The sequence below is a fragment of the Coturnix japonica genome, chromosome 7, assembly GCF_001577835.2.
Source record: "Coturnix japonica isolate 7356 chromosome 7, Coturnix japonica 2.1, whole genome shotgun sequence".
Taxonomy (NCBI): domain Eukaryota; kingdom Metazoa; phylum Chordata; class Aves; order Galliformes; family Phasianidae; genus Coturnix; species Coturnix japonica.
Window position 1 is genome coordinate 360576 of NC_029522.1, and position 27534 is coordinate 388109.

At 37.0% G+C, this 27534-nt stretch overlaps 1 protein-coding gene across 2 annotated transcripts in view; it reads left to right on the forward strand.

The window, feature by feature from the left end:
- The first annotated feature begins 1563 nt into the window (after positions 1–1563).
- Positions 1564–27534, forward strand: part of DNAH7 (dynein axonemal heavy chain 7) — an 83989-nt gene continuing 58018 nt past the window's right edge. Inside the window, exons 1-21 of one of the 2 annotated variants that reach the window (XM_015867666.2) lie at positions 1564–1704; positions 2851–2916; positions 3370–3478; positions 3593–3740; positions 4084–4156; positions 4371–4551; positions 4973–5042; positions 6619–6744; positions 7847–7966; positions 10020–10203; positions 11726–11905; positions 12914–13189; positions 14443–14570; positions 14744–14822; positions 17602–17826; positions 19102–19248; positions 19838–20523; positions 21700–21886; positions 24515–24708; positions 25546–25744; positions 27217–27357. In XM_015867666.2, the coding sequence (XP_015723152.1) occupies positions 2887–2916; positions 3370–3478; positions 3593–3740; positions 4084–4156; positions 4371–4551; positions 4973–5042; positions 6619–6744; positions 7847–7966; positions 10020–10203; positions 11726–11905; positions 12914–13189; positions 14443–14570; positions 14744–14822; positions 17602–17826; positions 19102–19248; positions 19838–20523; positions 21700–21886; positions 24515–24708; positions 25546–25744; positions 27217–27357 (3483 nt within the window). In that variant the 5' untranslated portion in view covers positions 1564–1704; positions 2851–2886. Of the gene's footprint in view, positions 1705–1744; positions 1850–2850; positions 2917–3369; positions 3479–3592; positions 3741–4083; positions 4157–4370; positions 4552–4972; positions 5043–6618; positions 6745–7846; positions 7967–10019; positions 10204–11725; positions 11906–12913; positions 13190–14442; positions 14571–14743; positions 14823–17601; positions 17827–19101; positions 19249–19837; positions 20524–21699; positions 21887–24514; positions 24709–25545; positions 25745–27216; positions 27358–27534 lie in introns of those variants that run through there. The other variant, XM_015867665.2, reaches the window with a different exon arrangement.

Genomic DNA, 27534 nt, shown 5'->3' on the forward strand with positions numbered 1-27534 from the left:
TCAGGCTGTCTGTCCCTGGATGCAGGGCTTTGCACCTGTTAAAATTCATGAGGTTTCTATCAGCCCATTTCTCCAGGCTTCTGAGGTCCCGTGGATAGCAGTACTACCCCATCTGTCATACAGTTTTGTGTCACCTGCAAACTTGCTGAGGGTGCATTCTGCCCCATCACCCGGGTAATTAATGAAGATGTTAAGTGATGTTTTGTAATGGCTTCTGCAGAATGGCCATGTGAATTTTAATGGGATGCTTATTACCCCAAGATGAGCCCCCTAGGGCACTAACTGTTGTACATCCATTTAATTGTCAAGTAGAAGGCTAAAATAGAAGCCTTTAGGAAACTAGTTACATTCAAAAGAAGCAGTAACATGTTGTAAGATGGGTACTATATTTCCTTTAAAGGTTTTCTAATCTAAGAAAGGAGGTGTTAGGAAAATGCATAGTCTAGATGGTCGTAGAATGGCCTGGGTTGGAAAGGACCACGATGATCATCTGGTTTCAACCCCCTGCTGTGTGCAGCGTCACCAACCAGCAGCCCAGGCTGCCCAGAGCCACATCCAGCCTGGCCTTGAATGCCTGCAGGGATGGGGCATCCACAGCCTCCTTGGGCAACCTGTGCCAGTGCATCACCACCCTCTGGGTGAAAAACTTCCCTCTAAGATCCAACCTAAACCTCCCCTGTCTCAGTTTGAAACCATTCCCCCTTGTCCTATTGTATGATAGCTGTCCATCTTCCGAACAAGACAGCTGTGATTGTACTCCTGCCAAATAAGGTAAGTTACACTTGGAACAATATATTGTAAAGTTTGGGGCAAGATAAAAACATGCAATTAAATGTATTTGTTTTAAGGAATTGTCCCATGCCTTAAGAACTTGGCAGCTGGCTGACGTGCAAAATACTGATACTGAAAAAATACCACATAGATCAGTGTATTGAAAGCTCACCATGTGAGTGGTACATTACAAAGCTGAACTGCCAGGCCACCCTCCAGAGATGAGAGCACAATGAAACTCTTTAATCCAAAGCAGGTATGTAAGTTATGGCATGAACATTCTTGGCTGGTGGGTTTAACACATTAAAATGCGTTCAATGAATCAGTCATTTGGTAGGACAGCGTTTTTATTCTTAAAATGATGTGAAGATCAAGGATGATAAATCATTAAACAAATTACAATATAGTAAGACACACAGTGAGTCACAGGCTGCAATGGAAAGCCAGACCAGGTAAGCGCACACACATGGGTTGATTAAGGCTGCTTTAAGGAGCACAGCTGTGCTCTATTACACATACTTGGACACTCAAGGCAGCACAGCAGCTGCATTTACCCACCTGCTAATTGAAAAGCAAGGGAGGAACTCCTGCTTAAGCTGCAAAAATTGTCCATTTTCAGAACAATTTAAGCCCCCCTTATTTCCTTCAAGCTGCCACAGAAGTGCAGCGCCACCTTCCTCCTGGAAGCCAACCTCGTTAATAAAGAAATCTCAGTGATGAGGTTAAAATCCAGCTTTCTGTACCCGAAGATGAGTTGCAACAGCTTCATCCACCGCAAGCTGTGCTTCCTCCCCTCTACCGCTCGGCCGATAAATTGCAGCTCCACCGGCAGTACCTGGTGCGTGCAGTGCAGCCCTCGGAACAAGCTCTGGCTGCATCTCCACGCCGCTTCCTGCATTACCTGGACCTCGCCACCCCGCAAACCATCCGCAGGTAAAACTCGCTGTTCCATCCTCCCTCCACGTTCGGTATCACGGCGCTCGCGAGCTCCCAACGGCCGCGCTCCCGCACGGCGCTGCGGGGCAACGGCGTCTCAGTGCGGCCGCGCCCCGTCGGAGCAAACATGGGCACGGAGCAGGTACGGGGCTGCGGGGCGATTTGGTGCCGTTCTCCGCCTCCTGGGGGTGCGGGTTGGCGCAGGGGGTGCAGCTCCGGTGAGGGGGGAGAGGGGGGACGCCTGTGCTGTGAGCTCTTCCAGTCGGAGTTTGTCCGGAGCTGCGTGGTGTCAGGGGTGTTGGAATCCCGGGGTTATGGTTTGGGGCTTGAACCAGCTGCTGTGGCTTTCTCAGGTCCAGTAAGAAAGCTGCTGAGAAACCAGTGTCCAGTGGGTCATGGGGTAGTTGGGAGGCTGGAGTATGGAGTGTAGGCAGGAAACTGTTCCATGGAGAGCAGAGTCACAGAATCAATAAGGTTGGAAAATATATCTGAGATCATCCAGTCCAAGCACTGACCCATCTCCACCAGGCCCACTAACCATGTCCCACAGTGTCCCTCTGCCACTTCCTTGAACATCTACAGCTCAAATTCAAAGTGCTCAAATCCCACTTGTGCAGCTTGTGGTTGGGGAGGTAAGTGTCTACAATATGAGAGTCCTATAGCACAGAAGCTGCACTGCATGGTGACTTGTGTGAGCACACCTGAGCCACTCTACCACAAAGTTCTGCAGCTGTTCTCTGCTCTACAATCCTTGCACAAGAAATGAAGCACAAGGACAGCTGTGACATAGATGTAGTGTTACTTTACTGCAAATGCATCTGTGTGAAGAGAGGTGATGCAGTGATGCTGGGCCCTGGTGCCAGGCTGAAGCAGAGGACAAATGGAAGTGCAGCCAAAGGTGTTTATATTTGCCTGCTTTAAGTGATTGTACAGATACTCTGTCTTGTTTGCTTACAGTGAGGTGCTGTGTTAAAACCCTTGAGCTGGAATCCTGGGCACGGTCAGCAGGTGCTGTTGGACAGCCAGCATTTCTTTCTCATGCTGAGGGGGTCAGCCTTGCAGATTTATATCTTGCTTAGAAGATTAAGAATGGCTGGAAGTCTGATGTTAGTAATAATTAATATATTTGTGATTTTTCCCAAGGCCACTCCAAGCGTCAAAAGGAAGGTTGCAGGAAGAATGGAGAACTTAATACCACAGCTACCTCAGGTAGTTTGGTTGTGTTTTTTATAAGTTCTCATGTTCAAGTACATACACGGCAGAGTTACATAAAGGTTTTCAGACCATACTAAAGTGTAATATGTGCAAGTTCTCTGCGTTATGTACTTGTATCATTCACGTTTAAGTGTTTGGAAATATGTTTCAATATTTTCAAAACATTGAAGGTAGAATATTTGAAGAAATGTTTAGATGCTTAAAGTGTAAAACAAGAGGGTATGCGAGTATTTGCATGTGAGTTTAGTGTGCTCATCTCTCCTGGGCTGGATATGTTGAAGTTGAGGGCAACATGTAGGTAGTAATTTACTGTATGATTTTTATGCTGTCTTGTTCCTACTATGTATTAGGTTATGTTTTTATCGATTTATTTGTATTTAAAATAACTTGAAGTGCCAGTAGCACCTACAACTAGTGTGAAAATAAAACACAAAATACTTATTTCAGGCGATGTCCCATGCTCCATGGCAGCAGACTTGTCCTTTGTTCCGTCTGAGTAAAGAATGGAAAGATGATACGCCAGATACGTTTTGTGTAACAAATGAGTACCCGTCTGGTAAGGTTGACAGTAGTCGGTACTACTAAAGAAAATCTTTCAGAAACATATGAAAACGTGTCCTGCATTTTGAACTGTTTTTAAAACTCAATATCAACATGTGCTTTCTGCAAGGAGAATATTTGAAGGCGAGATGCAAGAGACTGAAGGTACGGGATTCCAGAGATGATGAAGCCGAGCCATCAACTTCAAAACTGCAGGGCAACAGTCACATGAAAAAGACCCAGGAACGTTTCAGAAGTGCTCTTGTTAACATCATATTGTGAGTTTACTGATCCTTGAGAAATATTGATAGATGGACCAATTTTTATAGTAATTTCAAAAATGCGAGGATTACAAATCAAAAGGAAATATGCATGTGGCAATGAACTGTACCACTGGCTTTAAAATCTGAACCTTAGCAGGTTGTTTACAGACTTGGTTGCATGCTTCAGTGTTCTTTCTGAATCAGTGTTTTGTGTTCTTTGTTATGTTTTGCCAGTCACTCTTGTTTTGTGCTGCTTATTCATAGCTGATGTGTTGGATGGCTACATAGTGCTAATGCCAGTAGAAGGTATCTAAAGAATGTGATGCACTCTTGTTTGTTTGTTTTGCTTTTATGTCAGGCAGGAAGACATTGCTGATGAATCCCAGTCTCCAACAGCAGATTCCTCTACATCAATAGAGCAGGATATTGCGGTAGGTAAAGGCTGTTTTCAAGGATATTGCATTTAAAATGGTGCCGGTTATTTATTGTAAATATAGACAAGATGGTTGATGCAGTGGCAGAATTATGTAAACAGAAAAGCACTTGACATTTATTTGTACTAGATAAGCCCATGTTTCACTGAAACCCATATTAATAATTACTATCTATTACTGAACTTAACCAGCACTTTCTTCTGTCCTGCAGAAATACTACTATTACATTCGCCATGGAATTGATACAGCAAGTGTGGCCCCACTGGATGAAAGCTGGCTAGATCACGTTTTAGTTTTAATTCCACAGCATCTGAAATCGTTTGAGGAAAACATACGTTCACTGACTGATGAAATGAAAGAAGACTATTTACTGAGTGTAAAAAAGGCTATAGGTAGTTTTCTAACGTTTACTCCTTTTATCCCAAGTTGATAATGCTTAGAAGTGTTTGTCTTTGAGTGCTGGTCACTGTTGAGGACTACTGTTGTAAGTGGGAGAGCTACTGTCAAGCACTCTCCTACATGGTAGAGGTTCACTTTAATGAAAAGAAAGTGGTGTTTTTCTTACCTTTGTAATAGTAAAAGCTATGATTACTCAGTATTTTGCATCTTTTAACAATTTAAAGAAATACCTTTTTCTAAACCTCTATTTAATTGTCTAACTTTGTACTAAATCTCTTTACATGTATATCCAGGTAAAACTATTTATTTCATTGAGGTGTCCATTTGGGCGTTTTGTTTATCTTTATTTCTTTGCTAAGCTTATTTTTTTTTTAATTTTTGTTTTTTTCTTCTCTTTTTAAACATCTTTCATAGTTGACTTTGTTTTAAGAGACCCCAGAGAAAAAGACGACAAGAAAGAACCTCTTCCGCCTCATCGTGCAGAGTAAGAAAACATTTATTCAAAAAGACTGACTAGAGAGCAGTGATGTAGAGTAACTTGTGGAATGAATAATCTTAGGTAGTGTTGCTCAGTTATTTTATCCCCTGATAAGAGGTCATCCTACAGGTTCTGACTGTAGATCTTCAATGCCTGCTAGGAACTGTCATTTTATAGGACATCGTAGTAGTTTTCATTTAAGCTGATGTCGTATGCTTGCATACTAAACTCAAAGTATAACATTGTCTTACTACAATAGTCACTGACAAAACAGTTTTGTTTCATTAACAGCACTTGAAATACAGAGTTTTCTTCTAGAGAAATGTCAGATAGATGTAGAAATTTAGCAAGGTATTTTAACTTCCCAAAGCCATTTTTTTAAAAACCTGCTGTGGGATACAGACTCACTCAGATGTGGATAGAAGTTTTATATCAGAATTACCAGTACCTTGTTTGTGCAGTTTTCCTAGTTTTTCTTGCAGATTTAGGAAGTATCTCTGATCAGACTTGCTGTCCAAGCCTGAAGTTCAGTATGACAAAGCAGTGTTTTAGATTCTAATTACGGCTTCATTGCTGCAGTTCTTTCAAGACATTATCATTTAGAAGGTTATTTCACAACGTGAATATGCAGAAGCCACTTAAAGAGGAAAAAGTTGTTCATGTAGATCCATAGCTCTCTGAGGTGGAGTCTGTGTGCTCACATATCTACATAACCTTTTCCTTTCCTTGGAAACTCCTTATTAATATGAGGTTTGATGAAAAGTAGAAAGATCTGAGGCAGGTGAAAGTATTGTACTCTATTTTGTGATATCACTTGTAAGAACGCATTCAGAGAGATATCGAACACTTACAAGCAATCGAGGACATAAGCGATGTTTTTATGTAGGTTGATTCCTAAATGGGATTGTGTGGTTCTGTGAAAAACTGTAGTTACGAGTGTATGATGTGATATAAATCAAAACAAAGATAGTAAAGGTTGCAGTGTCTATTTCTTCAATAGCAGTACTCGGTATTTTAATAGTAAAATTTTGTTGTCTGCAGAAAATGGCAAAAGACTCTGTTTAAGTTTTTAAAGAAGAAAATCACCCTATAAGTATACTGAAAAGCCTCCACCAAAATAGATTTATGTTCTTAAAAGTTAGCAGGCAGACCAAGTGGATTTGTAAAAGGACTCTATGTTCATGAATGTTGACCAAATGAATGTTATGTGTAAGCATAGACTCAATATATTACAGAAAATTTTGTATTCAGTTGTTGATAATGTCATTTCTTTATTAGTATAAGGGACCACAAATAGGCTACAGATCTCTTAAAAATCCAAAGACCAGTATTTCTCTCTGTCTCAACATGCAATGACCAATATTTGAAGGCAGAGTATGTAATATCTGAATAATGAGTAGATAAGCAGATTTATCTCCTGAGCTACTTAAGCTATCTATCTAAGCTTTTTGGATGGAAAGCAGTTATCTTAATGCAGACATACACATATTTTTGTTTTTACAACTGTTGTGTTCATCCTACTGTGTTTCTTGTTCTTTGTTTTTATTTTCCCTACGTGTTTGTGCTTTGTTTTGCTTTTCAGAATGGCAGTAGTCCCAAAGCCCTGGAATAAGTCTTTTATTTCAGCATACTGTCGCATGAGAGAAAACCTGCATGCAATAAATCCTTCAATGCTAGCTGTTCTGAAGCTATGGGAGACTTCATTTAAGTAAGTGTTGTCAGTATCCTCTTAGGTTTTCAGGTGCTCAGTGATTTCAGAGTCTATGTAAGGAAATAGTTGATGGCAATATCTTCAGGTTTCCAGGTTACCTTACAGAATCTGGGACAGCTACAGTATCTATGTCTGAATACGGATTGTGAACATTATGGCTTTGTTCAAACGCCTTTTTCCCAAATACATTTCTTATCCGTAATTCCCCAGAAATCACAGGGAACAATTTAAGGAAAATGAAAAGAAGTCACCTTTGCCATCTTATTTCCTCTTGCATCTAGGCGTTAATAAGCAAGAAACTACAAATGGTGGTTCGATTGTTAGTTTTGCACTTGGATGGAAAACCATCTAGACCTGGTAGTTTGTGATTGTCTGTCATTTTGTTTCTATAACTGTTCTACTGAAACTACAATTTGTGCCATTGTGTCCATTGTACAGAGATGCTCCAGAATGGGGCTGCTATAAGTCTTATGTTCTCTAAGCCCTTTTTTCACCCCTGTTTTTCTTCTTCTTTTTCTTTCCCCCCCCCCTTTTTTTTTTTTTTTTTTTTTTTTTCTCTTTGTTACTTTACAGATTGGAAAGTTTTCTGCTTCTGACAAGTCTGAAGAAGACTTTTATTCTTGAAATAGTCATTTTAGCTTTTTCTAAGTTTGATGATATTTTTTTTCACTCAGAAATGGGAATACTGAAAATTATTTCCAATCTCAGTATAGATAAATATTTTTGTTTCTACATTCTTTCATAATATTTGTAAAAATCCACCAAGTCTTAGGAAGGATTGCTGTTCAGAACGTTTAGAAGTTTTAGTGTTTGGTCCCATGTGCACTATAGGATCAAATGTTTGTGTGGACTCCAGCTCTGAAAATACTGATTAATGTACTCAAATGCAGTGATTATTGTCTCCATTTCAGATAATATGTAAAGTAAGTATTGAAGTACTTACGTTTGGTGTTTCTGAAATAATAGAAGCTGATTTCTGAAAATAAAATATAAATGCTTAAATAACATTTGAAATATGAAATAAACTTCTACAGAAATAAGAAAGTAATAAGGTACTGTGACTATATTCCTAAAATGTTCGTGTTATATTCTGTTTCAGAAATTTACGCCTTCTTGACACAGAAGTATTTCACAATAAACGGGACGCTCAGGAGCTTTCATCTTTCCAGATGAAAGTCATCCAGGAAATTGGAAAATCCAAAGCTGTTCTATCTAGGAAGTATGATCCAGTGTATCTGTATATTTTAAGTTAAAGGGAAATCTTTCATTGGGTGTTCTTGAAATTCTGGTGCAGAGAGAGAAGCAATGACCAATCTTACTACTATGTATTAAAGAAAGAAATGCAGTGTTTTGAAACACATTGAGGCCAGTGAATGAAGATATTTTTGTTAATATAGAGCTTACTGTGATTTGTGTTTTCTTGTTTTGCATTGTGGTGTGTTGCGTTTTGCTTTTTATCTCCTGTAGGGCACAGATTCATTGAGAATTGGAATGGAGTTAGTGGGACACGATCAGTATTTTAGTCTATTTTGAGAAAAGCTTTTGTTTTGAGGACTCACTTGTCATCTAATTGCTGTTCTTCAAAGAACTGTTGGAGCTATTCTAGATGAGTCTGCTTTTTAAAGTTGCCCTGTTCCTTTTCCTCCCTGTTTTCAGGTCATTGAAAACAGCTGTAATTCTTAATTCTGAAGAGGTGTATTGAAAAAGTACAGTGTTGCTACTATCCATAATTGATGACATTTTAAAAAGTTATTTGTGGTGTTATTTTAATGTAATAAGACTCAATCCATCCCTATATTGAATTAAGAAACTGCCTCCTATGGATAGGAGTAATTGAGATGGTCCTAATATTAGGTTAATAACAATACCTGTGCAGAACTTCTGGTAATGAGTTTGGTATTTCTGTTTGTATATTCTCACTTTATAACCATTTTTTAAACCAGCATCATCTAAAGAATGTTTTATTAATGATATGATTGACATTAGAGACTTAAGGGGGTTTTTGAAAAATGAAGTAACTGTGTGCCATAATGCTTGTATATCCATCCAGCAGTATTTCTTAAAGAGGGGCAATTTTTTTTTCTGCTGCAGCAGAAGCATTGTAATTAATAGGTCTTTTTTAGATATTTGTAGCCATGCTGTATTGTTTATGTGAATCTGATCTTTATTCAGTAATCACAGAATTGCAGGTGTTGGAAAGGGACCTCTAAAGATCATCCAGTCCAACCCCCAGTGGTTGCTTCCTGCAAGTCTTTACTACTGCTTTTTTACTATTTTAGATTTTAATTAAGAAGAACAGCTGTTGTATTTACTCGATTCCTGATTATTTAGGGCTGTAATTTTTCTTGGTTTTTTTTCTTTTTTTTTTTCTTTTTTTTTTTTTTTTTCCCTCCATGGTATGGAGAGTTTTTATTTCAGCATTTGTCTGTGGGGTTGTGTTAGTAACTGACTCACCTATTTTCGCATGTATTTCTTTCTGACCCTGAAAATATGTTTGTGTTCTTGACTGAAGAGTCATACAGTGGGCTGGGTTGAAAAGGACCACAACTATCATCCAGTTTCTACCCTCCTGCTATGTACAGGGTTGCCAACCAACAGACCAAACTGCGCAGAGCCACATCTGGCCTGACTTTGAATGCCTCCTTCTGCAACCTGTTCCAGGGCATCACCACCCTCTGAGTGAAAAGCTTCCTTTGAATATCTAACCCAAACCTCCCCTGTTTTAGTTTAAAACCATTCCCCCTTATCTTATCACTGTCCACCTTCATGATCAGTTGTAAGACTGTATACTGCGCTTTCATCTTTCCTATTTCTCTTCAGTGCTAGAGCCAGGTTAGCACGATTTTGGGTAAGAATGGCAGGGCAGAATTCCCTATGGGAAACTTTGACATCTAAAATCTGCTAAGGTTACAAAGATGGATAAAGATCTTTGTAGTCTCTGGGCCTTAAGTATGCTGCCTATGAAGGGTTTCAGTTTCTGTTGACTTGACAGAGACTTGACAGGAGACTAATGCAAGCCAGTGGATTTCTCTGTCATGGTACTTTTTGTTTTATGTATGTTTCCAGAGTAGTAGATAACATTTTCAGATACACGATTACTTTGAATTTAAAGGTACCACTACATGAGCTATAAATAGGTTATAGTTTGCCAGGTATACTGCAGCATCTTTTATTCATGCACATATTGCAAGCATTCAGCAATTAACTTAAAACTATAGGTTCATGAATACTAGTGACTTGCAGAACTTAGAGAAATATTGTATTCTCTTTAGGTGGCTTCTAGAAGTGCAGAAAATCTACTGCCAAGCTAATAAAAAAAAGCAAATACCCAGCAGTGCCAGCAGTGCTAAATTAAAGGCTTTCTTCAGATGTGCTGCCACTTTAATGACTCTTCATCTGCAAGAATTACTTTTACAATCAATTCAGGACTTCACAGATTTAATTGTTCAACCAGCAGTAAGTACTTTCTCACACCTCTACCGTCAGCGCCCTTATCTTTGTACCTACCATTTGTTTCCCATTGGTTTTCCTTAGGGAAGGAAAGGGAAAAAAAATATATGAACTCTGGTCTCAGTTGCTTTCTTGAGGGGAAAAAAGGATGTGGCATTTTATGTATGCAGTGTTTATTAAATAGAGTTAAAAACCAAAGCAGCTTAGGTCAGAAAGGAAATGCTGATGTTTTATATCTGGTAACGTACAGGAAGATGCTGCTTTTAGTTTAAGTTAGGCTTAAAATAGACACTCTTTAGTATAAATGCCATGTACATCTTGCAGTGTTCTAGTGCTACCTCCAAAATCTCCATCCACGTTGAAGACTTATCTTCTCTGTACTGTGAGTACATGTCTTTTCTGTGGTTTTGGCAAAAAAAAAAAAAAAAAAAAAAAGCCCAAAAAATTAAGCAAGAAGAGAGTTTTCCTTTTGTACATACTCAATGTCTATTGTGAAGATAAAGATTTCTCCTTGAATTTTTATGATTTGTAGAGCAACTGAATCTTTATCCTTGCTCTCAAATATCCAAATAACCTCTAGCTCCGGATTATATTGAATAATAATGAAATAATAATATGAAATAAATGAAATAATATGAAAAAAAACATGCAGTGAATCTAAGTAATGAATCATACTGTGGGCGTAGAGTATCAGATTTTCTTTCCTCCTCCATCCCCAAGTTACTTTGTATACTTCTGAGTTAAGCGAGATTTGATGTCCATGATGCCGTTTCCTGTTATTGTTAATAACACATGTACATTCTTTAATGTTGTGCTTCCCAATGATTATCCATTATCCAAGCTTCTTAAAGATGACTGAATGCTTCCTTATGTTTCCTAATTTATTGTTTTTAGAACATATCAGAGATACAGAAAAGTTAAGAGATACCTTATCCAGATTAAAGGTCCTGTATGAAATGAACTGATGCCACCAGGGACAGAAGCATACAGAACTTTTTGTACTGGGATACAGAGGAATCTATACTGCAAGAGACTCCACCATTTACTGCAAATATAGCTCACATTGTTTCTCAGACTAGTTTATTTTTCCAAACAGATTCTTGTTGGGCAAATAAAATTTGAAATAATACTTTTTTTAAGGTAAATAATTCCACAGTGATTGGGGGTAGATGATGGATGTGTGTACTGCTGTACCTGTATTTATATATTCCTACAACTGTAAGGGCTACTGCTGTAATACTGCTTTGCATCAGTTTGTGCAAACAACTTTAAATGAATTATTGGCTGGTGTATAGAGGTTACTTCTTATGTCAACTAAAAACAGAACTGTAATTCGTCTTAGAGTTCATAAAAACTTATTTATTATTGGGTCATACTTCATATTTGCACTGATACTTTTAATAGGATTATTAATTGTAATTTGCAGCTAAAGTCCTGGGTAATTCCTAATGATCCTTTGACATTTTCTGCATTACTTAGATTAAATAACACTTAAATCTTTTTTTCTTTTTCTGTTTTCCCCTGTTAGACGTCACTTCGAGCCTACGAACACCCTGGTTTCATCCTGAGGGCTACACTTGAGAATGACTGTATTAAATTTGAACCTGACTTTAATGACTATGAGGAGGCATTACTGAATGTTTACACTGTTATGATTAATGCTGTCAGTGATATACCAAGAATTGAGACCAAATTATTTTCTGAGTTGGTAAGAAATCACAATACTTGTGGTTTTGGTTTTCTCATTAGTTCTACAATTAGTTCCCAAGTATTGTATTGAATAGTCAGACCGCACAGTAGCACGGTAATATGCTTTGGTGATACTTTAAACTCTTTGAAGTTATCATTTTTTATTTTTATTTTTTTTAAATTAAAAGAACCAGTTACTGTTTAGTAAGCAAATAAAAAAAAGCCATCAGCTGTCTTCTTCTGCGCTGCTTTCTACAGTAACTACTACAAATGTATTATATACTATAGACAAAATTGATGCATTCAAATTCTAACACGTTTCTGCAGAATTCTGTAAAAAGGCCTTTTGACATTGGAAAAGATTTTGTCATTTTAAATATAGAGCCTTTTGAATAGACCATCCTTTAAAAAATCTAAACTGTTATTTTAAAGCAGTTTCTGTTTTGCCAGAAACTTGAATAGCTGTACTACTGTTTATAAAAACACTAATCAATAACCCTTAAAAAGACAAACGAAAACTAGCATCTCAAGCATGTCTAAATGCGCAAGAGTAAGGTTTAATAGCATCTGGGGGGTTGAGGGAAAGTGTGTTCTACATTTCTGGTGTTACTGAATCATTGGTGGGTGGCAAAATTGAGGTTGTGCTGATCGTTCAGGAAGAGTAAAGACAGTGTAGAATAAAATTATTGATGAGTTTATTTGGAATGGACTTCTATTTAGAATTCTGAGTCCCTGAATGAAGAGCTCTTATTCTTCACTTGCTGGAGGTAAACTGCCGTAACTTAGCGTTCAAAAAACATGGTAGCTATATGTAGATATTTGTGTATTTAAAAGAAAAAATAAATAAAATTGAATAGATCTTTAATTAGAAGAAAATTGAAGTAGCATTTAAATGTTTTTTTTTTCTATCCTGTTAATCTTTCCTGGTATAAGTGATCTACAGAAGTAAGTGTAAACTGAAAGCATGGTGTCCTTCTGATTGTTATGTATTTATTCATTTATCCTATTTCTCTATTTTTTTCCAAAGCCTAAACGTGAGTCTCCATCAGCTGTTTTGAAACCTGTAGTCCTTGATGAGATCTTGGATCAACATAAGAAAATGATCAGAGATGAAATTACCAAACAAAGTGTTGCGCCTGTCGAACATGTCAAGGTTTATGAAAAGTACAATTTCCTGATAAACAAGCAAGCTGAGCAAGATGCTGACAAATTCCTGACTGAGGAGCATACTTTCGAAGAATTGATAGAAGAAATTATAAAGTATCAGAAACTCAGCAAGGAAATTAAATACACTTCTAAAAGGGTAAGTTATGAAATATTTCTAATTTGAATGTTGATTATTTTTTTTTCCTTCCTCTGAGAACACTTAGTCAAAATGATAATAACCAATGTGAGATAAGTGAAATAAATGAATTCTTTTCAGAAAAGTAAGCATTTTTTCAAAAGTTAGCATTTCTGGGTTGTGTTTGCCCTGTTTCAGTGAAGTATGGAGTGCTTTTTATAGTGTAGGTCCTTCCAGTCACTCCTGTTTATTCCCATGGAAACAACAGGTACAAAGAGTACAGTAACACTTTCTGATAGAGAAAATTATAAAGTACAAATATTCTGAATGGAGGAAGTCAGTGTCATGCCTTTGTTTCAGATGCCATTTTGTCAGACTGGCCCTCTGCTGCCATCTGTCACTTGGCAGCAGCATGTAATGGGATACTGGTAGGAAAGTTCCACCTCTACTACCATACCACCACCAATTCCCTCTGATGTTGTGAGCTAGTTTAATAGGGCAGGAGGCATTACTTTTGGAGCACCCAGTAGATATTCACTGGGAGACTTATGAAGGTTTTCACAGCGTCCTCCTTCCAAAAGTGAAATTACCAACGCTAGTGTGTATCTGGTCACCACAAAATTCCCTCCAAGCATCTAAATATGTGAGGTGATCCATAATGCGATCCTCTTCTTTTTGTCTCTATAACGATGTTCAACAGTAAAAATTCTTTGTGCTCACATTCTGAAAAAGAACTTGACGTTTTAAGTGATTTTCTATAAATTGTTTCTTGCATTCAAGCACAAACTTCTGGAGAATCAAGTACTTTAATAGTCTTAAGGGCTTCTGTGTATGGAAGTTAAGCTCACTTGCCCACTAATCAAAGAAATCACTGGATTCTGAGACTCACTGCGAGGCAGAGGCCCCTTGTTTTAATCCTGAGCAGTATCACATATCTTTGTTTTTCTAAGAGAAAAACAAGATTGCTGTGTTTTAGGTGTAACTCAAATTCTGTAATGTCATCAGGCAACATTCATTGTTGCCTCTTCCTGCGTGACGCAGTAGATTGTCAAGGTAAAAAGGGGTAGAAGTAAGATTTAATTACAGTTCCACATGCACAAAGAGAAGATTTATTCATAGGTGTCTATGTTTTTCTTTTCTTCACTGGAAAGTTTTAAGAACCTTTTTTGTCTTGATTGAAATCCTAGGTGAGGGCCTTGAAGTTACTCTAAAGATAGCGAAAGATTATAGGCAAAAGTTGTTCAACATTTGGGTAACTTAAATTTGTGTTGCAGTATCTCCATCTAGGAATGTTTGAACTGCAATGTGATGAATTAATAAATGCTTTGGCAAGGCGAGCAGATAATATTTGTGAAAAAATTACTGCCAAAGTGCTCAAGGATCATCAAGATAGAAGCATGAGGTAAATCAAACTGAAAAAGTATTTGGAAATATGTTTAGTTTTGCTTCCACTGCTGAACTTCATAAAACTTAAAACATACGATAATTTAATTTTTGCTGTTATGAATGTATGTGATTTTTTTTAAGGGTGACTAAAACAAAACAAACCTGTCAAACTATTTATTTGTTTTTCAGACTCTGCAATGAATTTGAGAAAATATCAGAAAAAGCCCTTAGTACTCCAGCTAATACGCAAGAGCTAATGGAACTTAAGGTACTCTCTTTAATGAGACCAAGGAAGAACAGCTATGAAAACTATTATTCTGTCCTGGAGTAGTGGCGTATGCATGTTACACACTTAATGGGTGTGATTCTGTCCCTCTTGAAGTCACAGGTTGCTGTATCGGTGTTACAGAATTAAAAAGGACAGGTCATGGTTAGCCATGAGGCCAAATGCCATAGCCTGGCTCTTTTAAAAACATCTAAACTCTTCCTCACTGAGGCATCATGCTTGCAACCGAGCTGCCTACTTAGAACAGTCCTTTGTCTCTGCAGTCATCTGCACTGTGATATTGTTGGAAAGCAAGTGCGTTGGCATGGACCAAAACTCGCTAAGGCAGTGCTCTCTAAAGTGTGCAGACCAGTGGCTGCACATGGTGATCCATTGGGGTACATGAAGGACTTTTATATTTGTTTATTTGAGGAACTGAGGAAGAAATTATGCTTTACCGATATTTAATACGTAGATTGACACTGATCCTTTTGCCTGTTCTGTATATCAGAAGGTCTATTACCCTGTACGTAAACTTCTTGGGGAAATACTGGATACTGCACAATGTGAAGGGTCACAGTAGCACCTTCACTCATTCATTCCTTTTCAGCTTGTCGTAATTAATGCATTGCAGTTTGTGTGCGTACAGTGGCACACAAATTTGCAGAAGAGTGGGTTTATGGATTATACTGTTCAGTTTTAACTAACCTAACAGATTGGGCAAGTGGCTTGAAGAGATTCCCACAGATCATCTTTCTTGCTATCACATGGCATATATGGGACTACTAAACGATCAGAAGCACCTAGCTTGAATTTGTGAAGTGTAGACCCTGCTTGACTAACTCGATCTCCTTTTTTGACAAGAAGACCTGCTGGGTCAGTGAGAGAAAATCAGTGGATATTGTTTACCTTGATTTTAGTAAAGCGTTTGACATCATCTCCTACAGTGTTCTCCCAGAGAAACTATCTTCTTGTTTCTTGGACAGATACGTTATTCTCCATGTGAAGAAGTGGCTGGAGGGCTGGGCTCAAAGAGTTCTAGTGAATGGAGTTCAATCCAATTGGTGGCATCTATCAGAGCTCAGTCTTTGGGTCAGCTTTTAATGTTTTCATTAATGGTCCAGATGAAGGGTTTTAGTACATCCTCAGTAATCTCACTGGAAATACAAAATTAGGTGGGATTGTTGATATGTTTGATAATAGGAAGGCTTAGCTGGGGGATCTGGATAGGCTGGATTGATGGGACCAGTCTAATCACATAATGTCTAATAAGGCAAAGTTCCAGATCCTGCACATAAGCCATAACATCTTCATGGAGAGGTATATGCTTGGGGAAGATTACTGGGGTGTTGCCTGAGGGCGCTGGTTGACAGCTGTCTGAATGTGAGCCAGCAGTGTGCCAGCAGGAGGCCGAGATGGCCAGTGCTGTTCTTGTCTATGCGAGAATTAGTGTGTCTAGCAGGGAACTGATTGTCCCCTTCTATGTGGCACTCATGAAATGGGGCTTTACTACTGTGTTTAGTTTTGGGACCTTCTCTGCAAGAGGGATACTGAATTGCTTAAGAAATTCAATTAATATATATATATATGTATTGAGTGTGAGCAGAGTAGAGCAGTGAAGATGGTGAAGGGATCAGAAAACTTAAGTGAAGCAGCTGGAGGAAGTGAAGCAGCTGGAGGAAGTGGATCTGTTAAGTAAGGAGAAGGAGAGGTTGAGAGGAAATCTCTTGCCTCTCTATAGCTACCAGAAAGGAGGTTGCTGCAGTGGGAGCTTCAATCTCTTCTTAGGTGAGAAATGTTAGGACAAAAGGAAATGGTGTCAAGTTAGGAAGAGAGGGTATGTGGAGGATGGCCTGGGATGTATAAATGTGTATCTCTGTGCTGCACAGCCAGAGTTTTGAAAATGGGTGTTTGAAAAAGAAGTCATCGTTATGTGATTTTATTGCTGTAAAAGACATGTCAGCTGTCTGTATGTACACTAAAAAATCCTGGAAATGGAATTTCTAACCACTGTAATAATCCTACAAGCAAAGTGTTTCTGTGGGTTTTGGATCTACTTGTTTAAAAAAAAAGAGAGAAAAGAAAAAAATAATAATTTGTTTGCAATAATCAATGATTGACATCAAGGAAAAATGAAAACTTACTGGTCTAACTTCAATGTTTGTCTATGGGATTGTGATTTATTAAGTGCAACCACTGATTGGACACTGGTTGAGCCCAGAAGCCAGTCCTGTTTTAGCTAACTAATAATGTAGGTATAACTGAGAAGTTTAGTCACAGATTTTTGTGAGGCAACAGTTTCAAAGATATTGTCTTGAAGTAAGTGTACTGTTTTATTTATACCTTCCCGTAGCCACAGTACGAGGAGCTAATAATTTCTGCAGTGCATCATACCAGTGTAATTAAATTTAGATCCTATGTTCTTCACGCTTCTCAACAGATAGTATATTCAAACAGTGAATGTTTCTTGTTGTTTCTTACTTCTAGGGAAGGCCTAATCTTAACTGGGCTATCCAGTGCTTCCCTTTCTGAAGCATGTCCTTATTTCTTTGTACTTATTTCACTATTTTTGCCTAGCATCCTGCCTTTTGCCTTGTCTTCACGTGTTATGTGCTGTAGAAGTAGATGGTACCATGCTGCTCCAAGTAAACAAGTTTCTGTTTCGTGTATTTCTAAATTTAATCATTCTTCCTAGTTAAAAGTTACTTTAGAAAGATTAACAGTTCTCAGTCTGTTTTGGCATTAAATTACGTACATTGCATCTTTTAATTTCTGTTTTCAGGATTGTATAAAGAAAATGGAAACAGAAGACATGCTTGAATTGGAGCAGCAGTTAGAGGTTGCTTCAAAATATATTGTTTTTTTGATAGAGTGTGTCAGCTTTTCGCCAGCAGACATTCGACTGAACAAGGACATTTTCCAGTGGTTTGCACGAATGCCAGGTATCTTTGAAGAGCACAGGAAGATAATTGAGGAGAAATTGGAACAGTTTCAAGAGGGTCTTAAGGTTCGTAACGACATTGAAAAAAAACATTTTGTTACAGATTTTAAATAACACCTAGGATGCGAAATAATATCGGATGGAATGGAATAGCGTCTTTTATTTTCTCATATATTCAAAAAAAGTGTTGAATATAATTCTTTTGATAATATTCTTGATATTAACTATCTTCGGCCTGTTTTCCACTCATTCATGTTTTACACATTGTTAATTTTAGAATACAAGCCACTTAGCTTATTTTGCTTTCTGAAAGCTCTTTGGTTACAGAATTTTCATCTATGTTGATGAAGGCTGTCTATATGAAATAGTAAATTTTATAACATAAATACATCTTAATTCAGGGGTTTTTTTTCTATTTTTTTTTTTTTTCTCTGCTACATTCTTTATTCCATTATATTTATGAGACTCTTATGTTACAGTTTACTATGCTATCAAAGTACTAGGTTATGCCCACAAGGATTACTAATTATTAGGTTGCTGATGTGTCAGGGTTGCTGCCTGTTTAAACTGCTGCTTTGGCTTTCTTGTGCTCCCTAGCCTCATCAGCATTTTGTCTTAGATAATACATATTTTGAGATTGTGAGTTTCTGTGCTTATGCAGTATGTTTAAAGAAGGAGCTTCGAAGTTTGCTTTTTTTTTTTTTCTTTCTTTCTTTTTTTTTTTTTTTCCCTGTATTACAAATAAATTTGCAGCTTGTACTGTGTTACCTTGGAACAGGTTATTGCTTTGCAAGCTCTGATGCTTGGTTTCAGATGCTGACTCCTACTGATACCTGCTGTGACATGTTTGTCGTCAAGTGGTGTACATGAGGAAAAAAATCTGTCCTTGAACTTTCTAGCTTTAAGACAAGATACACTTATATCTTAGTAAAATGTTTAGCTTTGTCTGTCATTTGATTAAGCTAATCCTATTATTGTATTTCAGTCTGTGGTACGCTAGTTCTTTGAATTTAGCTTTCTGTTGTTAGCTTACCAGCTATGTCCATCAGAGCTGCAGTTTCGGTGTCTGACTATATCCTGTGGCATAGCAAAGGAGAAACCAAAGTCACTTCTGTCATTTAGCCCAAGAAGCCACTGCAGCTAATAGTAGAATTCAGGTCAAACTTTGTAATGTGAGTGAAGTAGGTACTAAAAATCTCATATGCAAAGATGCTGAATGTCTGCAAATGTGAAGTATCCTAATATAGCGAATCAGAATTATTTATTGTTACTCTATTTTACAGAAGATCATCATGATTTTTCTTTGCTTGTTTTTTTTTCCCCCCCACATGCTTCAATTAGATACGGCGTGAACAATTTGTGGAGGACCTGAAAAGCTATAGGAAGCAGGCGGAAGAACTAAGCACGTTTGGAGATATTCGGGAAGTTGACAGATATTTGAAGAAAGCTCAAGCGCTAAATACAAAGTTGGATCTTGCTTCTGAAAAGGTACACGTTGTAGTCTAAACTAGTCTAATACTTTGAGTTGTAAGGTTTCATATTGTGTTGCCAGAGCCAAGGGTTTAATAAGTAATACAGTTACTGATATGTGGTAAAATCATTCCTTGTTCATCTCTGAAACATTGAAACAATTTACAATTTAAACAGAAATTACTGTACATAATCAATTGTTGCTATGAGGTCTTAGTAGAATACTACTTTTCATAGAGGAAAAGTGGATTAAGTTAGTGTAGGTTTGCATAGAGATCTGTATTCTGTAAAGTATAATTTCTGATGCTCATGGTTACCTCCTGTCTGTTATTGCCTCTGTACTGATGCAAATTATGGAGTAATGTTCAGGTACTGTTTTAGACTTCTGGCTCTACTCTTTTATTAGTAAGCATAAATGTTGAGCTATCAATGGTAAGGATTGATTTATCTCCAGTCAGTGGCAGCAGTTGTTTAATTGACTAGTTCACTAACTCAAAACTCAGTTTGAAGCTTGTTTGAAGACGCTAGAAAACCTGATACCCATGGTAAGAACTTGATAGCATGCAGAGCTTGCGTTATATTTCATACTTCCAATTTCTCTCAACAGATGGATCAATTTAATGAAGAAGAGAAGTCCTTTGGATGGGAAGAATCTCAGTACCCTGAGCACAGAAAGATATGTAATGTTCTTTCTCCTTATCTACGTCTCTATGAAATGGCTGCTGAATTCATCAATAAGCACGAGAAATGGACAGAAGGGTCATTTAAGGAAGTGGATCCTGACAAAGTAGAGGGAGAAGTAGGAGGCTACTGGAACGGATTGTATAAGCTAGAAAAAACCTTCCAGAATGCTCCAAGTGCTTTGGAGCTAACGCGGCAGGTTAAATCAAAAGTAGAGGAATTCAAATGCCACATTCCTCTAATTCAGGTGATTTGCAATCCTGGCTTGCAAGAAAGGCACTGGGAAGAAATGTCAAACATTGCTGGTTTACCTCTATCTCCTTCTGAAGACTCAAATCTTTTGTCTTACATTAATTTGCACCTTGAACCATTCCTAGAAAAATTTGAAACGATCAGCGAAGCAGCAAGCAAGGAATATTCACTTGAGAAAGCTTTAAACAAAATGGTTTCTGAATGGGATCAAATGGAGTTCGTTCTTCTTGACTATAGAGAAACGGGAACCCATATTTTGGCATCTGTGGATGATATTCAGTTGCTACTGGATGATCACATTGTCAAAACTCAGACTATGAGAGGCTCTCAATTCATCAAGCATTATGAAAAGAGGATAAAGTAAGCTTTTTGTTTCGTTTTCCAATAGAAAGCCGCTACGTGATCTAACCTAGAAGAAATGATATATTCTGGTTAATCGAGAATATAGGGTGGTCAGGTTTTTTTGTCCTTAAGCAGTGAATTAATCTCATCTTAAAGGGCTAAGGCTCTTGTCTATGTCAAAGAAAGCATTTGTGACAAAGAAAGCAAAACAGATTTGATGTGCTCTGGTACTGAAGGTAGCAGTTATTGTAACATTGCTTATGTTTAGCCAAATAGTGTATACTTAATGAAGGAAAGATCTTGAACTAAGTAAATCGAGATGAACCTTTCTACATAAATGTTAAAGCTGCTGAATCTTTTAGTGATGCATTAAAATGTTAATTAAAAATGTTTGCTTTTTTTAAGTGAGATGCTGAAAAATTAAAACAAATTTTAGGGAAGGAATAGAAGATATTCTTTATTCTAATGAAGAAAGTTGAAGTCCAAAACTTAGCTTAATTAATTAATGTGTTAAAAATTCAGCACTTTCATGTCTGAGCCGTGTTTTTAATGTGATTTTTGTCTTTAATAAATCCGTTACTTGCTTTGTGAAATTCTCAAATGTAGCCATGTTGTGGAGGAATAAGGTATTTTATCTAAAATTTGGCTATAGTTATCTAGCTCTATAAGTACTTCTGAACATCCGTTAGCAGCCCAAAGAGTAATTTCTGATTTTGGCACATAATGAGAGCGTACGCGTACTTATACATACATTCACATAGAATCTGATAAGTACTAATTTTCTTATTACTGCTGCACTATAGTATAAAGTATATAATGAATAGTTCTTTACTAATGTAAAATGGTTGTATTTACCTATTTAACTATGAACTATGTTCAGGAAAAGAGTAAACACGCTGTGGTAGTTTCATTCACATTTTGATTATATTTTTAAATATTTATTTATTTTTAATTGGTGGCATTTTTGATAGTGCGAAGTATAGCAATAACTGCTGTATATGTTTAAACACACAGATGATTCTTTTGCAGAAACAAGTTTGGACTTTGTTATGCAGGAAACCAGGCTAGATGAATATGATATTCCATTGCAGTATTAAAACGTATGCCTGCTGAATATGCAGATTGCCAAAAAGGTCTTAGAAGTGTGGGAGGAATGTTCTGGTAGCATCAGTTTGAACTAATACTGTTTCACAGGGAATGGGAAGGAAAGCTGTTGTTACTGCAGGAGATCCTGGATGAATGGCTGAAGGTTCAATCTACTTGGCTTTATTTGGAGCCGATTTTCAGTTCTCCTGACATCACGGCTCAGATGCCTGAGGAAAGCAGACAATTCAGTACTGTTTTTAAAACATGGAAAGACTTGATGAAATCAGTTTTTGAGGTAAGTGTCAATGTCTTAAGAGTATGGGTTGAATCTATAGTATGCTTTATAAAATTGCTTCTGTTAGCCAAGTGATCAGTTTTCTGTTTCTTCTTAGCCCTATTTCTTAGATTCTTTTAAAAGTGATTTTGTGGAATGGTTTCATATTGAATCATAGAAGCTCTGCTTGGGAGGAATCACTGGGGTTCAGCTAGTGTAACTTCTGGCTCAAAGTGGAATGCTTGCCAGCACTCAATAAAGCCAGCCACAGCTTTGTTTCACCATGTTTTGGAAACATCCAAGCACAGTGATTCTTTGGAGATGACCTCCAGGAACATCGATGGTGTTCTTTGTAATGTCTAAGCCAAATGTCCCAAGTAAATACCTGTACCTGTCTCTCCTTGTTGTCTGGTTGTCAGTACAGAGAAGAGGCTGGGTCTGTTGTGTTTTCAGTTGGTTGTCTGCTGTTTTATATTTTGCTCAGTCTTAATTGCATTTCAATAGTTTCTGGCTCCAGTTAAATTTTACATTAATTTTCTCCTCGCTCTTTCTTTTCTGCTGCATTTGCCCTCTCTTTTCCCACAGCTGTGTCCTTCATGCCTTTTCTCTCTTCCTTCTTCTAATGTAGAAGAAGAATCAGAGACTTATTGAGCTAATGTGAAATCAACAGTATTCGTTCTAGGGAATTATCAAGTAAAAATAGAAATAATAAAAAGGCAAGAATTTCAGAGCTGCGCTGAGCAACATATTTTTAAGTGTTGTGTCTGCTGAATTATCTTTTTAAAGAAAGTCTTCTAATGAAATATTCTGTGCTAATCAATTGTGAATTATTTTTGTATGTGATGTATCTCATTGCTAGTAGAAAACAATCATTTTTTGTTTGTGCAGGAAATTATAAATGGCAAAAGAGTAGTTTAATGAACCAAAGCTTATGTTCTCTAAACAAGGAGGCCTTGTGTTCCAGGAGATGGCACTCTGTTTCCACTAATACACTGTTCCCATTTTAGATCTTGAATATTGTTCCTTGGTCAATTTGAGTGGTTTTTCTTAAATAATAATGCAAACTTGCATCTGCTTTGTGTTTCGTTTATGTGCTGTATAATAGAATTGTTGCGAGAGGAATCAAAATGTTTATTTCCTGAGCTTTCCCTCACCAAGTTGAATAGTCATTTATTATCAATTCATTAAAAATAAAAAATGATTGTAAGCGAAGGATTAAAGGATTTATTTTCTGCTTGTCTTAAATAAAATAAAAAATGATCACCCATAAACTAGAATACAGCAGCATTTCTATTTCTTTTGAGGAAGAAAGGAAAGAAGAAAAGAAAGAAATCTAAGGCTGCAACCTGTGATATGTTATAAATGATATTTGAAAACTAGAGTTAGTAATGCCCTTTTAGCAGGGTATTATAAACATGCTAAGTAAGGAAACAATACCTTTCTCTGTTGCACTGGTTATACATTACGGAGCGTTTTGTAATGCAGACGATTAACTGCATTTGCATGCTGACAGATTAATTATCTATGTATAGATGAAAAATGTAAGTACTCAGTTTACTTTGTTCTGTTTTGGTATGGTGCAAGAGGGAAGTAACAGAAGGTAAATGGAGTTCACATACAAGAGAACACTGCTTATTATGTTAGAGGGGGCACAACCTATGAGGATTAATTAGATAAGCATACAGTTATGTTTTTGTTGTTGTTGTCCAGACTCGCTTGACAGACAGAGTCCAACATTTCTAAGTTAGCTCTGTTGCCTTCTCTTCTGTGGCCTCAGTCAAATTCCAGGGAAACAAAGGTGGTAAAGGAGAAGCTATTGAATTGTGTTCCAAGACTAATTGCTTTACTTTCCCTTTCCGGGATTTTGTAGAGCTTCATGTATTGCAACAAGAGTAAGTTTGAATCTTGAATGGTTAGCTAATCAGATAGTATACCAGTATGGGCCTGAGCAGCACAGTGCAAGAATAAATTCAGTCAGACATGAACTCAAGCCCACACAGGATCAAAGTAGAAGCATTTCTTTGGTTTGACTTGCACTGTCATAAATCTGCAAATCTGGATTTCCTACTTTGAAATGTCTCTCATTTTGCTACAAAAATCCTGTTCTTGGTGAGTGGCTTAAAAAAGTGAATGGAAATTAATATCCTGAAATAAATATCAGGATCTTGTGTAGAGAAGTGTATTATATGATAAAAGAGATTTTATTTTTTTTTTCATTAAAATTTGGTAGGTGACCAGATAAAGAATGTGTCAGTATTGTTACCTTTAAAGTATACTTAAGAATCCATCAAAATCTTTTACTGGTTCAGTTTTCTTAATTATATGAGTGTGATTAGAGGGTAGATTGCTGTTGTTTCAACAAAATGACAGGGTCCCTTCCAACCCGGGTAATTCTGTGATTCTGTGATCTGTGAATCACTCTGATGAATTGATTCTGTTTTGAAAACTATTTTCAGAAATAGTAAATGTAGTTTAATGCTGACTGCCTAACTATTTTTTCCAGTGAAGCCAGAAACTGAAAATTATTAATTGTAATCCTGGCAATTACAGAGTAGAGTGAAGTATGTAATAAAGATAAATTTTGCTCAATGCTTTTCCTGCTGTACTATGCGACATTATTATTTTTAACTGCTTTAATTTCTTTCTCAGGACAAACATGTGCTGGCAGTGGTAACAATAGACAGGATGTTAGACAAACTGAAGAAGTGCAATGAATTTCTGGAGACAATTCTCAAGGGACTTAATGAATATCTGGAGAAGAAGCGCTTGTATTTCCCCAGATTCTTTTTTTTATCCAATGATGAACTCCTTGAGATTCTTTCAGAGACCAAAGATCCAACCCGGTATAGTAGTATTTAATAGATGTATTTGTGACTTGTGCATGGATTCAGGCTTGTCATATTGCTTCTCTGTTTCACTATAGCTATTTTTGCTCCTCTGACCACTGTGGTGTTAAGAATATACTAGGCTGATTTTGTATTAGGCGAATGCGGAGTGATTTTTGATGTGAGTGATTGAATTCATCTTCATTTTCTGAACTAGTAACCTTTCTGTACATAGGTTTTTTTCAGAAAATTCAGGAGTGCAGTTAATAATTGATAGTTAAATTAACATACTATGGTTTGTTGTTGTTGTTTTGTTTTTCGTTTTTTTCCCCAGTGGAAAACTGAACATCCAGTATGATCCGTACAGTGCAGTTTTATTCCCAGCGTTTAGACCTGGTAGTGTCCAGTGCAAGGCTGTGCAAGGAATCAGAATTAAAATAATAAACAGCCTTGTCATCACTAAGAAATATTGATGCAGTGCAATGAGTAAGGTTGTTTTACTTAAATTCATTGGTGTTTAATATAGTTATGTGGGAAGGTATAAATAATGAAACTCCATGTATTTTAGGTGGAGTAGCTGTTAAGGAAAGGATTCCTATTTGTCTTTTTTAGCTTATACATTATAGAAAACACAAGTAATATTTTACATCTTTGGTCCTCACAGAATCACTCAGTAGACATCTTATAGGCTTGATACCAAAGAATTATTGTTGACAGTAACATTTTTATTAATAAACTTATAACCATCTTTAAGTAATTTCCTCAACAGTATTTTTCTGAAAAATTATACCTATTTTTCCAAGATTGGAAGGGAAGCAATGTCCGAAGCTGTTTAATAATATTTTTGCCTTCTAGAGTACAACCTCACCTGAAAAAGTGTTTTGAAGGAATTGCGAGCGTGGAGTTTACTGATGTGTTAGACATTACACACATGAAAAGTAGCGAAGGAGAGACTGTGCAACTCACGCGGACCATTTCAACCGCTGAAGCTCGAGGTCAAGTTGAAAGATGGCTTGTTGAACTGGAGGTTGCAATGATTAATTCTGTCCACAAGGTAACAAATAATAATGCTTTTATTCTTATTCCCTGAAGCATGAAAAAAATGGAAAGGTGATTGATGTGTAGGTGTTTAATGAGTAGAAGTATTTAGTTGTGTCAGTTGTGTTGTGTTTTGGATCCAACACAAAAACAGCTATGTTGAGGACACGAGAAGTGGCTCATAGAACGCAAGGAGACAGACTCAAGTTGTGCCAGAGGAGGCTTGGATTCGATATTAGGAAGAATTTCTTCATGGAAAGGGTGGTAATGCATTGGAATAGGCTGTCCAGGACAGTGATGCACTCTGCATTCCTGGAACCATTTAAAAAATGTGTCTGTGTTGCTGAGGGAGGACTTGATGGTTAGGTAGGTGATTGGTCATGATCTTAAAGGTGTTCTCCAGCTTAAATGGGTCTGTGGTATTTTGTCCTGGTTTTGGAGTGTTGGGAGGCATAAACAGTAAGCTTTGTGGTAAACAAACAGTAAACTTATGCAAATATCAAGTAGTCTGTTGAAGTAAGTCATTTAAGCATAATATTTTCTGGAGGCAGAAAGCCACCTTGATTACAGGTCACCTCAACTGCAATTTGATTTGTCAGTTATCAGTGATTATAACTAGCACTTCCAAGTATCGATGTATTTAAGCGTATTTGCATTCAATATCTCTGGTCCTAATTTGCAAGTGAAGTTATTTAATCGTTCCATATGCTGTTGTCATTCAGCCTCGATTTCTTCAATTAAGATTCATGTATACTGGAATCGTTTTTAATTCTTTGCACAGCAAGAGCATTAAAACAATAAATTCAGTCTATTAAGATTATGCCTTTTTAAATAATGGTCTGCTATCAGTTGATCCAAGCATTCTTTTGTCAGTGATGGTTCTACATCTGGCATTTTATTAAAGGACAAGATTCAAATGGAAGTATGTCCCTATATTTTAATATTCCTTTTAACGTTCCTTTTCATTCTGACTACCTTAATGAAGACTCTGAACTCTTCTAATTGTGAGTGGTTTAATAACCATATTCATCATTCAGTTATCAGAAAATATACATGAAGTAAGTTTAAATAATATGAACTGCAAATTTTAAAGCCCTGTTTTGTTTTTTTTTTTTGAGGGGAACAACTGGATTTTAAAAAGAATTTTCAGTTTGGGTTGTTAGTTCTAACTAAACTGTATTTGCACTTGTTTTCTCATTTCATTATAGATGGAGGGAGAAACATTTATGTTTCCAGTGGCCTGAATCGTATTAGAATGTGTTGTGAAATTATTTATCAGATTTTTTTTGTGATCAGTTGGTTCACACTTTTAGGTTTTTATTATTTTAATCTTGGAGATATTTTGTTGCAGGATGTCAGTGTCATAAAGTTGCGGCTGATTGATTTTTTTGATTCCTAGTATTGCAACCCAACCTAAATCAGTTCTAACAGCTAAACGTTACTTATTTTCATGCGTGGATACCTACCACATGCTTCTATCATATATAGGTCATTCAGGAAGCAGTTGAAGCTTATCCCAAAACTGCACGTGTTGATTGGGTGCGAGAGTGGCCTGGACAAACAGTTCTTTGTGTATCCCAAACTTTCTGGACGATGGAGGTAGAGGTGTCTATTAGAAATGGCCAGAAGGTAAGAATATTCACTGTATATTTAAATATTGTCAGGCTGATGTAATGCAGTGATAAATCCAACCTTTGATTATAAGCTGCTTGGCTTAGCTTAGCTTCCTAAATGTTTAATACTTATTATAAATATGGGCTAGGACTAGCACAAGTTAAGTACCATCTTCACTCTTACCAAACAGCG